At 45.9% G+C, this 14,394-nt stretch overlaps 1 protein-coding gene across 1 annotated transcript in view; it reads left to right on the top strand.

Moving 5' to 3' along the window:
* Positions 1-14,394, top strand: part of ogfod3 (2-oxoglutarate and iron dependent oxygenase domain containing 3) — a 38,565-nt gene that overhangs the window by 23,783 nt on the left and 388 nt on the right. Inside the window, 1 exon segment of the mRNA XM_034107583.2 lies at positions 14,309-14,394. Coding sequence (XP_033963474.1) covers positions 14,309-14,394 — 86 coding nt within the window.

Raw genomic sequence — 14,394 nt, 5'->3', positions numbered from 1 at the left:
TTTGGCCCCCGGGCCTTGAGTTTGACAACCCTGGAGTAGATGAGAAGTAAAGAACATGGAGACAGAAGTCCAACAGCTTGCTGAAGTAATGCTTCAAGCAAACATATTTGAGTCATCTTTATTCAGCATGTCTGGTGTTTAGCCGTCAGTGTAAATCATTTGTAAACCTCTCACCAGATAACCTGCAGGAACGTCTGAATCAACCAGTGAGCTTTCCTCCAATCAGAGAATTTAAATCCACCAAAAACTCCTGAGCCCACTTTAGTGAATCTGTTCAACATGGACACCATCTCGTCTTGCTGACATCCCGACTCTCTCTGTTCACCTTGTCCCGTCTCACTCCTCCTGCCTCACCTTAACTCACCCATTGTCCATCATCCGTCGCCCTCCGATCCGACACTTTTAATCAGACGGCTATTCAGAAAACCAGCAATCCTTCACTTCACCTCGCCTCAGGATTTCCCTTTGGTGGAGGACATTCTTAAAGGTCCCCGATTATACTCTTCTTCATCAATATATCACAGGTCTCAGATATATCCAGAGCCTGTCTCTGATTGGCTGAAACACCAAACAGATTACAGCATTACCCATAATCCCCTCTGTTTCAGCCCTGTTTCCAAAGTGCTGATTCTCTGTCTGTTACTTTAGATGAAAATAAGGAGCCCCTCCCCACGCCCCTCTGAGAGACATCTGGTTACAAAGAACTCAATGGAGCTCTAGAGGAGATTCAGGTGATAAGGGGGTTACCTTGGTTACCTTGGTTGCTGATTGGCTAATCGGGGTTTCCCACACATAGACTATACTTGGGCGGGCTGCCCAGGTATATTAACGGCCGCCCAAGTATATTTCGCGACCCATTTATTTATTTATTTTTTCTAAAAAAAAAAAATGTATTCGTCCGTGACCACGACACCATCTGCGAATTATGACACTTTTCTCTGTGTGCGGCAAAACAAGCTCGGCAAAATGGCTTCACCGGTCTTGCAGTATTTTAAGGTGTCCGAAAATGACAATAAAATAGCGGTATGCAACGTGTGTGAAGCAGAAATCCTGCAGCTCCACCCGCTGTGACGGACCGGAGAGCAGAGCGACACACACACTAAGAGTTAGACCGAACACACTCAGCTGTTTGATCTACCTCTGGAACAAGCTAAACTAGTTATACATATATTTATTCTTCACTGTCGGGTCACTCATTACTGGATCAGTGAGCTGCATGAGATACTGACAGGCTGTCAGAAGAGAGAGAGTGCTTCTGCTCATCTCCGTGTTATTCTCCAAAGTTAATGTAAACTTGAATAATGTACTTCATTTGAATGTAATAATTATGTTGGTTTGTTGTTTGTGGAAGCGCCAGTGAATGAGCATTAACTGAGTTTAAACATCACTTTTAAATGGAAGATCCCCCATAGGCCCCGCCCACTCGATCGGTATTGGCCGATACTGATTCCGGCAATCGGCCCCCAAAATTAGCGATCGGAGCATCCCTAGTAAATACTAAATAGATAGAAGTGGGAGAAGAAACATGGAAAAAATACTAAATGTGGAAAACCAAATACAGTTACTAAAGAAGACAGAAAGGGGAAAAAGACGAGAACGAAAAAAGACAGAAAAATACGAAATATTGAAGAAGATGAAAAGACAAGGACGAAAATAGACATAAGAAGACCAAAAGCAGTTTTAAAGTAACAGAAGTTCAATCAGGAGAGACGGTTTTTTGTAAGAATACATATTTATTGCCAGGAATACACAAATTAATGTAATGGTGATTTTGGCAATTAGGTCCCGTGGTGCGGGAGTATCATTCGGGAGGGGAGAAACGATCCCGATGAAACCCCCCGCGGTCTAGGCACTGGTGGTGAATGGATGGTTGGGTTCGGTCTGAAGGGGAGGGGCTTAGCTTGACCCTGGTGGTGGTGAATGGATGGTTGGGTTCGGTCTGAAGGGGGGGGCTTAGCTTGACCCTGGTGGTGGTGAATGGATAGTTGGGGTCGGTCTGTAGGGGAGGGGCTTAGCTTGACCCTGGTGGTGGTGAATGGATGGTTGGGTTCGGTCTGAAGGGAGGGGCTTAGCTTGACCCTGGTGGTGGTGAATGGATAGTTGGGGTCGGTCTGTAGGGGAGGGGCTTAGCTTGACCCTGGTGGTGGTGAATGGATAGTTGGGGTCTGGTCTGAAGGGGAGGGCTTAACCTGACCCTGGTGGTGGTGTGTGAATGGATGGTTGGGGTCGGTCTGAAGGGGAGGGGCTTAGCTTGACCCTGGTGATGGTGAATGGATAGTTGGGGTCGGTGTGAAGGGAGGGGCTTAGCTTGACCCTGGTGGTGGTGAATGGATAGTTGGGGTCGGTCTGAAGGGGAGGGGCTTAGCTTGACCCTGGTGGTGGTGAATGGATAGTTGGGTCGGGTCTGTAGGGGAGGGGCTTAGCTTGACCCTGGTGGTGGTGAATGGATGGTTGGGTTCGGTTCTGAAGGGGAGGGGCTTAGCTTGACCTGGTGGTGGTGAATGGATAGTTTGGGGTCGGTCTGTAGGGGAGGGGCTTAGCTTGACCCTGGTGGTGGTGAATGGATAGTTGGGTTCGGTCTGAAGGGGAGGGGCTTAGCTTGACCCTGTTGTGGGGAATGGATAGTTGGGGTCGGTCTTGAAGGGGAGGGGCTTAACCTGACCCTGGTGGTGGTGGTGAATGTATGGTTGGGGTCGGTCTGAAGGGGAGGGGCTTAGCTTGACCCTGGTGATGGTGAATGGTAGTTGGGGTCGGTATGAAGGGGAGGGGCTTAGCTTGACCCTGGTGGTGGTGAATGGATAGTTGGGGTCGGTCTGAAGGGGAGGGGCTTAGCTTGACCCTGGTGGTGATGAATGGATAGTTGGGGTCGGTCTGAAGGGGAGGGGCTTAGCTTGACCCTGGATTCAGAGGGACAGGAGGTGGAAAGGGGGGGAGGATGGTTGCGTTGAGTCACCTGAAATGACAGCTGTCAGGGGGGGGGAGAGCAGATTTAAAAGGGTTAGCGGAGCGCTATGATAAGCTTGTGGGAATAGAGCGAAGTTATTGGCTAAGCTGGGGAGTGACGCCCCCAATCACTTATTGAGAGGAGAGAGAGTAGTAACATGGAAAGAGTAAACGAATGAGTAAAGACGGTCTTCCTGGTTGAACTTACGCTGAGCTTCATAAGAAAAGACGAGTGTGGAAAGGAAATGAAGAAGGGTCAAAGAAGATGACAAACGGTATAAGACGATGGAAGAAGGAAAACTCGGAGGAAGAAGATGATAGACGTAAGGAGAAAAGAAGACGGAACTAAAAAAGATGGAAAACAAAGAAGTAGGAAAAGAGGAAGAAGAAAAATACAGAACATTTAAAAAGAACTAGAAGACAGAAGAAGGAGGGATGGGAAAATGTCTTTTTTTTTGTAATTCTCATTGGAGGAAACTCAAAGATCTAGACCCGTCACTTCTAACATATTTAGAGGAGCACCTGAAGACCCCACATGACGCCTCAGTGGTGCAGATAATTGTTTTGATGAAACTCACCTCACCTCAGGAGCTCTTAGGAGTCGTGTTGGACAGTTTGACTGACAGGTTTTGATTCCGACGCTCACATTTGGACGGATGATTAATTCGCTTGAGATGATTATGAGGTGACTGCGGCACAAACGGTTGTAATTATAACACCAGGACGACAATCAGAGAGACTAAAAGTGAAGAGGGAAATGGCAGACCGCCGGGGGGTTGTGGAGATGTGGAGGAATTAAAATAAGAGAATGACTGATGTGAACTTGTCCCCTACAAAGCTGCTGCAGGTAATGTATTTTGGAGTTAGCATCTCCCTGGATCTCTCCACAAAAAAGCAATAGGAATGCCAGATTTTGGATCATAGCAGAAAATAAACCTTTATGATACTTATACGCTTGTCAGCACGATAATCTCCACATATTAACACTACTTTATGAAGTAAGAAGCTAACGATAGACTATAAAGGAACTACAGCATGGTCACATGACTTCACGTCACCACCGCTAAGCTAAAGGCGGCTAATGTATAGGCTATAAAGGAACTACAGCACGGTCACATGACTTCATGTCACCACCGGCCTAAGCTAAAGGCGGCGAATGTGGGCTATAAAGGAACTACAGCACGGTCACTGACTTCACTTCACCACCGCTAAGCTAAAGGAGGCTAATGTTGGGCTATAAAGGAACTACAGCACGGTCACATGACTTCACTTCACCACCGCTAAGCTAAAGGCGGCTAATGTTGGGCTATAAAGGAACTACAGCACGGTCACATGACTTCACGTCACCACTGCTAAGCTAAGGCGGCTAATGTTGGGCTATAAGGAACTACAGCACGGGTCACATGACTTCACGTCACCACCGCTAAGCTAAAGGAGGCTAATGTTGGGCTATAAAGGAACTACAGCCCGGTCACATGACTTCATGTCACCACCGCCTAAGCTAAAGGAGGCTAATGTTTGGGCTATAAAGGAACTACAGCACGGTCACATGACTTCACGCCACCACCGCTCAAGCTAAAGGCGGCTAATGTTGGGCTATAAAGGAACTGACAGCACGGTCACATGACTTCACGTCACCACCACTAAGCTAAAGGCGGCTAATGTTGGGCTATAAAGGAACTACAGCACGGTCACATGACTTCACGTCACCACCGCTAAGCTAAAGGTGGCTAATGTTGGGCGTGAAGGCGTTTAGTCGTCTCATTAGACACTTGTTAGCAGTTTTTAAATCCAACCAGTTGGGTATTTACTCACATATTTTGTGTCATAGAATAAAACGTTAACATCTCTTCAGCTTGTGTTAACCACAGACCTTATTTCAGACTAACAAATCAACAAGTTACACATTCAGAAACACAATGACTTCCAGACAAAGGAACAGGAAGTAAACACCTGCTAACTTTCTGGGTTGTAGGACTTATTCCTGCCACTATATGGCAAGCAGATAGACGGTTTGGGATGTTTGGGGGAAGGCACATACAGGCAATTGCTTGGAGGTAGATAAAGTGTAGATAAAGAGTAGATAAGTGATGCAGAGATAGTGTGTCTGGCTGGGAAAGGCAGATACCAACTGAGCAAAGGAAGGACAGACGTCCTGCCTTTGGATTAGCCGATGGGGGGTGTGAACCGGCCGTTAGAAACCCACAGCGAGGAATAGATAACCTCAGCTGGACTTCTGCTTTAAAACCACCTGTCTGACCTCGGTGGATTCCCTTCTGCAAACAGCGTATATAACATTTTTCACATGCTTCAATATTTATACTTGTTTTCCTGGACTGAAGGGTACGCCATTGATAGAATATAGATAGATAGATATATTATTTAATGATCGCTATTTGGGAAATGTTTTTGTTACAAAAGTAAAATGGTGATGTAGTTTGTAGAGATCAGCAGCCCAATGGTTGTATGCACTAAAGCACCAAGAATTTACATTTGAAAGATATTCCTTATTAGATTGGCTCCATGGTATATAACCACCATGTTTTATTTTGGGATGTACCACAGGAAGGCCGTATTGTCAAATTTGTAATTGTTTCTCAACACATTTAAAGAGTTGGTTTATTGGAAAGTCAAGGAAAAAGCTAGATGGCACTAGAGTTCAACAACAGCTTGCGTTCTCATAGTTGTTGAGGTGTACCTGAATGCACCATGAAATCCCTGGAGATGTAGATTTCAATTTGAAATAGTACGACGACAACTCCCCGAATATGTACTGAAAGTAGGTGTGATGAGACGGCAGATTCTGGTGAACTTACCGGAGTCTTCTTTCTGTTTCGCCTCCTCCAAATATCGTGTTTCTGATGAGTTCTTAGTTTACATAACTTACGGGGAGGACACACATAGTGATTTAGTGATTTAGTGATTTACGTGAAGCAGGAGATTTTCTCCTGAAACCAAGTCAAAGCTCAGAGGGGCCGTTGCTTCTCTGTCGCGGCTCCCGCACTGTGGGACGCTCTGCCCCTGGAGATCAGACGGGCCTCCACACCGCCTGCTTTTACATCGCTTCTTAAAACCCACCTCTTCTCCTTAGCGTTTTAACATTTGGCGTTTCAACATCTTTCAGAGTGTTGTTTTTTGCATTTAAATAGTTTTTTGTTTTCCTTGTACTTGTGTTATGGCGTGAGAGCTGAGCTGTGTGTCATCTGTTTGCCTGTACAGCACTTTGGTCTGGAGGTTTAAAGTGCTTTATAAATAAAGTTGTATTGTATAGTTCTTTCCTAACATCCTAAACTTCAGCAGTGTTTCCATAGCTTTACGAGTGGCATGCTAACACACAGCTAGCAGCAGCAACATATCCAAGGAACAGGAAGGCTGTGTACCGAGTTGTAGTCCTCCCACCTCTCTGGGAGAAAAGCAAAAATCACTTCCATGGGAATTTGTTAACGTCTTGATTGGATTTTTTGATTATAGACGAACTTTAAAAGTCCGTATTATGGATCTCCTAAAGCTGGATCCCACTCTTCCCATGATGCAACCAGTCTAATCCTTTAGTAACACCTTTCCTCCCTGATGGATCCCAACATATTTGAACCTCTGGACCCATACATTTTCAGTCTCCATGCCCTGAATAAATGACCAGAAGCCATTATCAGGGGGCTATTCCCTCTGCCTGTTGATGCTCATGGCTCTTATCAATAGCACCTGCAGAAAAACAACACATAATTGCTTTTTCTGGGTCTCTGGTGTTGACATTTCTATAATTCGTGTAGTATTTGTTTGTCGGGGTGTTCTGGGAGTTGGTCTCAGGCTCTCCTACAGTATCGTTTAAAACTCTGAAAAACCCATACAAATGGAAAACGAGTCATCCGCCGACAGCCTCAGCGCTGCTCGATAGAAGCACGGTGCCTTGGGAATATAAACACACATGGAAAATGCTTTCTTATCCGCTCCCGGGTTTCAAATTGTAGCTTTGGGCTGAGTCGCAAAGTAAACCAGTTAATTGCGTTTGGGAACGACTTTTCCACCCGAGACGTCCCCAGAATTGTTATTTTTGTTAATTCAGCGTCCTCCTAACATCGTTTAGCTCCCTGCTCCCTGGGGACTCCACACATGATTCATCCGGCAGTAATTCAATATAAAAGGCTGTGGGAGTTATCAATGCATCGATTGGACGGCTGGTCCTGGGCATTGCAGCAAATCTCAGTATTGGCATCTGATGAGTCACGTACCGTTTAGCATCTTGTTAGCATTGTATACTCGTCTCTGAAGTGAAAGACCTCGCTATGTGCAAATCAGCGTCATGGGGCTAGGGTTAAAAGCAGGAATAGACTCGAGGTGTGACCTGGAGAGAAGAACGTTGTTGATTACAGAGTTAGAAGTTGCTCAATGATAGCAACAAACTATAGGCAGTGAATCTACAAGTTAACTGCTAACCATGATTTATAACGTGAAAAAGGTTCAGGTTATTTATTTGTACCCGTAGGTAGATTCTGTTTGCAGAGAAAAATACAAGGGTTCCATCCTGACACTAAAAACAGACACAAACGTCTCTAATAAAGGACTAGTAAAAGTACAAGTACACCCAGCTCAACCACATCTCTTTTTAAGAAGGAAAACACTAGTACAAACAAACATGGACATTCAAAATTCACAATTCAAAATTAAATAAATAAATAAAAATAGGCATCAGTGGGACGCTCCTATGATGTGTTGATGTGTGCAACAGCTGCTGGGATAAAACTGTTTTTATACCGCTTCGTTCTGCTCCTTGGGACGAGTAACCTCCGGCCCGAAGGAAGAAGTTTCCTTCCGGAAGGGGAGGGACTTCGCCTCTATTGCCCAAAATTAGCATGATAGGTGACCTTTAATTGTGATACACAGGGGTAGACATTAAGGGTAAAAAGCCTCCAGGAATTGCCCGGAGCATTCGTCCACCAAAAAGAAAATCGACTAATAATGAAGAAAATTAACACATTTGTTGCCATAGTAATGTATGCACTAACTACATTACTACTTGTACTACAACATTTGAACAATCAGTTCTTCCTCATTTTCCTCAATTGTTCATATTTGGTTTATTAAAATAATGATATTGTGGTCATTGTTAAAAAATGTCTGCTATTATTATGAGTATTATTATTTGTATAATGCGCTTTCTGCCTTCCTGTCATTAGGAGTTAGACATGTAATGGCTATATGTAATTGATTTGATTAGAACCTTCATTATCCTCAACTGGGACACTTCCCTCGAGCCAATACCTTTATATGGTCTCCTCTTCACTTGCTGTCAGCAGAGGTCGCATTGATGCACAGAGCCGACAGAAGACCTTGTTTATGCTGGCATCGTATTGAGAGGTGCAGCAGTGACGCGTCCTGAAACCAGGAAGTAGCTGCTGGTTCCCTCCACAGAAAGCAACGGGATTTCTCCACAGGGTTTCGGGAAAATAGCTGGAAATAAGGTCTGTGGAACCCGTTTGATGAATGCACCTTTTGGTCAGCCGGATAATCTCCACATGTCTACTTTTATCATTTAAAGCAATATTTGTAGTGGCCCGAGCGGGCAAGTGGAAAGTACGTTATGCTACCCGGGGCGTCTAAATAGTGCCAGCGGGCCGTTTATAACGTCGAGCCCTGATACTGCAAAAAACCACATCGTAGAAAACTGCGACAGAAATGTTAAATAAATGACTATTATGCTCGTTTTGCACGAGTCTCCGTCCCCTGTGTGTCGCTGTCGGGGTTGATTGCACACGTGATCCGTTGTTCTGCTGCTGGTTGTTGAGCATTGAATACAATATGAGATATCCAAACATGTGTCGCTGAGTGAATGTTGGCTGAGAGTTCACTAAGTGATGGAAAAGTGCTGTTTGGAAACCAGCCTCTCTCTCTCTCTCTCTCTCTCTCTCTCTCTCTCTCTCTCTCTCTCTCTCTCTCTCTCTCTCTCTCTCTCGAGACTTCACACTTTTTTAATAACGCCCTGAGAGTTATTTCTGGAGCCGTTTGAATTCCCTTCATTGTGTTTCCACTAATCTGCCGACTGAGTTTTAGAAAACGTGCGCCGGATTATTCTCAAAGATTATTCCAGCGTTTATCGAAAGCTGATTGAGAAGGAAATTCCTCTTTTTCAATGACGGACAACAAAACAGACTTTCTTTGTGCGTCAACGCTCTTTATTCTCATTGTTTGGGTTTCCTGTGTGCATTAACTGAGAGTGCTTCCCCCGACGTCACACACACACACACACACACACACACACACACACACACACACACACACACACACACACACACACACACACACACACACACACACACACACACACACACACACACACACACACACACACACACACACACACACACACACACACTGAGACACACATTTGAATACTTTATTTGGTTCCACAAATTATATTACATAAGACAGGGAATCAAATATATCAGGGCTAAGCAGCACAGCACACTTAGGGGAACACATAGCACCTCCTTCTCCACACGGCTGAGCTGCCAATGTAAAATCCTGGGTGTCTGGGAAATAGCCTGGCTCTATTCTGTCAATGAAATTGTACCAAGGGGGCGTGGCCAGGGGAGTAGCCCTCGGCACAGTTTGACATTTGGCTTTATAGTAGTCATACACATTGGCTGTATCACTAACAGTGGGCGGGGTTTCCGGAAAACAGCTGTTCTTTAAAATGATACCGATGATTTGCGGTGTTGCCAGAGATATGCCAGCGTGTTCCTGGAAACGTTCCTTGGCTGCCGTTGTGTCTCTGTCCCGGCGGCCCGCAGCGCTGGTTGTGTTCTCTCACGGAGGAAGCGAAGCTGCATTTCGACCCAAGGTGTCAGCGAGGCAGCTGTAAGGTCCACCGGGCCGGGTCGCAGAAAGAGGGAATTTTCTTCAGGATTCTGGCGACATATTTCAGAAGCTGGAATCCGTAGCGTGTTTCGTTGCGTCGCGGAGAATATTCCATTAATGAAAAAAGCGCTGGTCAGGATTGTCACCAGTCTGCCCCACTTCTCTGCGCCTCCGAGAGGAACAGCAAAGCTAGATCTTACCTGGAGCAGTGTTTGTGTCCAGTGTCGCCCTGTACGCTCTTTCATCTCTCTGGAAAGTAGTCCACTCACAATCTGACAATAATCGCACATATTGCTCGAAGTCTACACGAACATCTCCGGCCGGTGTGGGCTCGGGTCGCAGACGTTCAGGCGTTGCTTGTTTAAAGGCCAATCTCAGTCGTGGGAAACGAGACACCACTGCGTACCAAAAGCGTCCAGTGCATCCTATAAACCCCCACTGCCATAACGATGGCAGTTCCAGCGGGTGTCTGTGAGCTTAGATGTTAAAAAAGGTGAGCGAGTTCCTCTCACCACTCATGCGTGGCCGCCATGACACACACACACACACACACACACACACACACACAACACAACACCACACACACACACACACACAACACACACACACACCTGAGACACCACACACCCACACACACACACACACCACACACACTGAGACACACACACACACACACACACACACACACACACACACACACACACCACCACTCACTGAGGACACACACGCAGACGCGCACACACACAGGCCCACACACACACACAGGCCCCACACCATACAACATCACACACACAGACCACATCACAGCACACACACACACGCCACACGCACACACAGACCACGGGGCCCACACACATACACACAGGCCCAGCACAGCACACACACACACACACACACACACACACACACACACAGGCCCACACACACACATACACACACACACAGGCCCCCACACACACACACACACAGACACCAGTTGCCAAGTATCTCTTGGAGGAGAAACCCACGTAGGGCTCGATGAGTCCAGCTTTTCTTCACAGAGCGCGATAACCCCTTCAAAAGAGGAGACACTGGAAGCCGTCTGAAAACAGTTTATACAATTATATGAATCTAGTTATTATGGGCCGAGCTGCGTCACCATGTCTCACATTTCAGAGCAGATTGCATTCCTGCATTCCTTAGCTTGGAATCGAAACCTCTCGTAAAAGAAATAAAGATAACTTACTCGGAGCTCACACTGCGTTTCTGTCCAGGAGAAAGAAAGACAGTGGAGTTTTGTCCTCGTTTATCTCCTCGCGGTTTCACCTTCCCTTCCCTTCGTTTCCTTCCTTCTGAAAGCAAGTCTGCATAGTTCACTTTGAGTTATTTACTGTCTTCCCCAGAACGACACGAGAGCATGTTTACTTGAGTGAGGATGAGGTGGACCCTCGCTTAGCATACAGACTGGAACGGGAGAAACGCTTAAAGTAATTAATACTATACGTCCTTCCTTCACCGAACAAAGCAAGCCATCTTAAATCAGGGCATGCTCAGCCTGGTTTAGCACAGCGACTGGAGGAAACGGGGTCATGGACAGACATGTCTTTGGAGAGAATATGTCATGTTAACGGGAAGTTACACCTAAGTGGAGATAATGATGGAGATAAAACCATGTCAGTCATGTTAGTAATCCATCGCGTTAACCTCCTGATTAGCATAGCTTCACATCAGGACACGTGAAGCTTCGCATCAGGACACGTGAAGCTTCGCATCAGGACACGTGAAGCTTCGCATCGGGACACGTGAAGCTTCGCATCGGGACACGTGAAGCTTCGCATCGGGACACGTGAAGCTTCGCATCAGGACACGTGGAGCTTCGCATCAGGACACGTGGAGCTTCGCATCAGGACACGTGGAGCTTCGCATCAGGACACGTGGAGCTTCGCATCAGGACACGTGGAGCTTCGCATCAGGACACGTGGAGCTTCGCATCAGGACACGTGGAGCTTCGCATCAGGACACGTGGAGCTTCGCATCAGGACACGTGGAGCTTCGCATCAGGACACGTGGAGCTTCGCATCAGGACACGTGAAGCTTCGCATCAGGACACGTGGAGCTTCGCATCAGGACACGTGAAGCTTCGCATCAGGACACGTGGAGCTTCGCATCAGGACACGTGGAGCTTCGCATCAGGACACGTGGAGCTTCGCATCAGGACACGTGGAGCTTCGCATCAGGACACGTGGAGCTTCGCATCAGGACACGTGGAGCTTCGCATCAGGACACGTGGAGCTTCGCATCAGGACACGTGGAGCTTCGCATCAGGACACGTGGAGCTTCGCATCAGGACACGTTGAGCTTCTCATCAGGACACGTGAAGCTTCGCATCAGGACACGTGAAGCTTCGCATCAGGACACGTGAAGCTTCGCATCAGGACACGTGAAGCTTCACATCAGGACACGTTGAGCTTCACATCAGGACACGTGAAGCTTCACATCAGGACACGTGAAGCTTCACATCAGGACACGTTGAGCCTAGTCCAGCAGAGAGATGAACGAGCCTGACCCTGGTAATCAGGTGTACACGTGACGATTAGCCATGTTAGCAAGAGTTACGGTACATCTAACTGGAGCTCAGGGTAAGGGGAATAAAACCATCTTTAACATGTCCCCCAGTTGTCTTTGAATCCACTTCAGCCTGCTCCAACACTGGCTGCCTCTTCAGCTGTAAACCCCTGAATAACCCGTCTCAAACGGACTTGTTTTTCTAGCAGAGTCTCAACCGTTTGGTGCAGAAACTTTAAGGAAGTCTCTGGATTTAGTGTATGCACCCCATGTCAAGTTAGCATAGAGCTAACCAAAGTATGTCTTTATGTCTTTATTAGGATCCCCATTAGCACTAGCATGAGCATTGGCTATTCTTCCTGGGGTCCTCACACACTCAAACATACATAAACATACAACAAAACAGCTCATAATTTCATGCTATTTACAGTGAAATGAAGTGAAACTAAATGGTCATCCAATTATCGCCATCCTAAGGCCAAACAAAAGTAAATACAAATATGTGTACATAATAATATATGCATACATAGCCACAGGCACAGTTCAAAATTTACTTTGTAATACTTAAATAATTTTTTAGCAACCTTTTGAAATGTACTCTGAGAATTTTCCTGAATGATGTGAACCAAAGTAAGGCTATACCGTGATTATCAGGTGGACATTACAGTTACAGTACACATACCTAGGGCTCAGGGTAAGAGGAGAAAACAATCTTTAAAATGTTCCCGATAAAATGTCCCCCCGTTGTCTTTGAATCCACTTTAGAGTACTTCAGGGCCGTTTCTCAATGTGGAGTACACCTGAAAAACCTTGAATACATTGTATTTTTAGCGCCGAAACACTCTCGCTGAATTTCAACTATTTGGTGCAGAAACTTTTGGGAATTCTAAAACAGCCTTTTGGATTTACCCCAGTCAGTGGCGGTCCTAGAGTTTGTGGGGGCCCAAGGCAAACATTCACTGGGGGCCCCTTGAACCAGCTTTTCATCACCACGCACAGTAGGGGGTTTCCCGACATGTCGTTGCAGTGAATGAAAGGGTGTTTCATGTTGTCGTTGCGGTGGACCTTCTTAATCTACCTTCTTTGGGGGGCCCCAAGCAGTGGCCTGCAAGGTGCGCCCCTGACCCCAGTTCAAATGAGCATAGAGCAAACCAAAGTTAGACTTTTACCCGACAAGACACTTATCAAAAATGTCTGATGGACCAACATCAAGGATTTCTATTGGCTGTTGGTTGCTAAGCTTCCTGCTGCCTCCAGTCTTTATGCTAAGCTAGGCTAACCACATCCTCTTTTTAACTTCAAGAAACATTATTGAAATGATTGGGGTATCTGGTCTCTGAACTTGAGTGCACTTTGCTAAACATTCAGACGTTTCTCCTGCTTCCAGTGTTTCCAATATGTTTCTTTAAAAAACAGAAATATTTTGTAAATTATAAAGCATATTTGTTGGTTTGTTTCATTACCTAATGTATTTTTTAAAACAATTGTAATGTTTCTCCTGCTACCGTGGGAGGCGTGTGACGTAGTGGGTTGTGCGTTGGTGTTCGGATCGGGGGGGCACAGGTTCAAACCCCACTGCAGTCATTGTGTCCCTGGGACCCTTCACCCCAAAGTGCTTCTGTGGGGATTGCCCACAGAATTGAGTATGTAAGTCGCTTTGGATAAAAGCGTCTAACATGTGATGTGATGTAATGCTACCAGTACTATCGCCTTGTCTCCAGTTCAGTGCAGCGATAATAATACTGAGATAGTAAGTAAAGCAAATATTTCCTGAAATGTCAACTTTTTTCTTTACAAAAGCAACATCAATTAGTAAAAGTTCTGTTACTATTTATTTATTTCTCCTGCCTCCAGTCCTCGTACCACATCCTGGATATTTATATATATATATATTAAGTACGTCTTTATCAGCATGTTTCCGTCTTTATCTCCTCTCTCCTAAAATGTCCGTCTGTTTCCTCCTCAGGACGAGTCTCCTTCTTCTCTTCGGGCACGGAGAACCTCCATCGGGTGGAGAAGGTTTCGTGGGGAACGAGGTTCGCCATCACGGTT

The sequence above is a fragment of the Pseudochaenichthys georgianus genome, chromosome 19, assembly GCF_902827115.2.
Source record: "Pseudochaenichthys georgianus chromosome 19, fPseGeo1.2, whole genome shotgun sequence".
In the NCBI taxonomy this organism is placed as follows: Eukaryota; Metazoa; Chordata; class Actinopteri; order Perciformes; family Channichthyidae; genus Pseudochaenichthys; species Pseudochaenichthys georgianus.
This window is presented reverse-complemented; position numbering and strand designations above follow the sequence as displayed.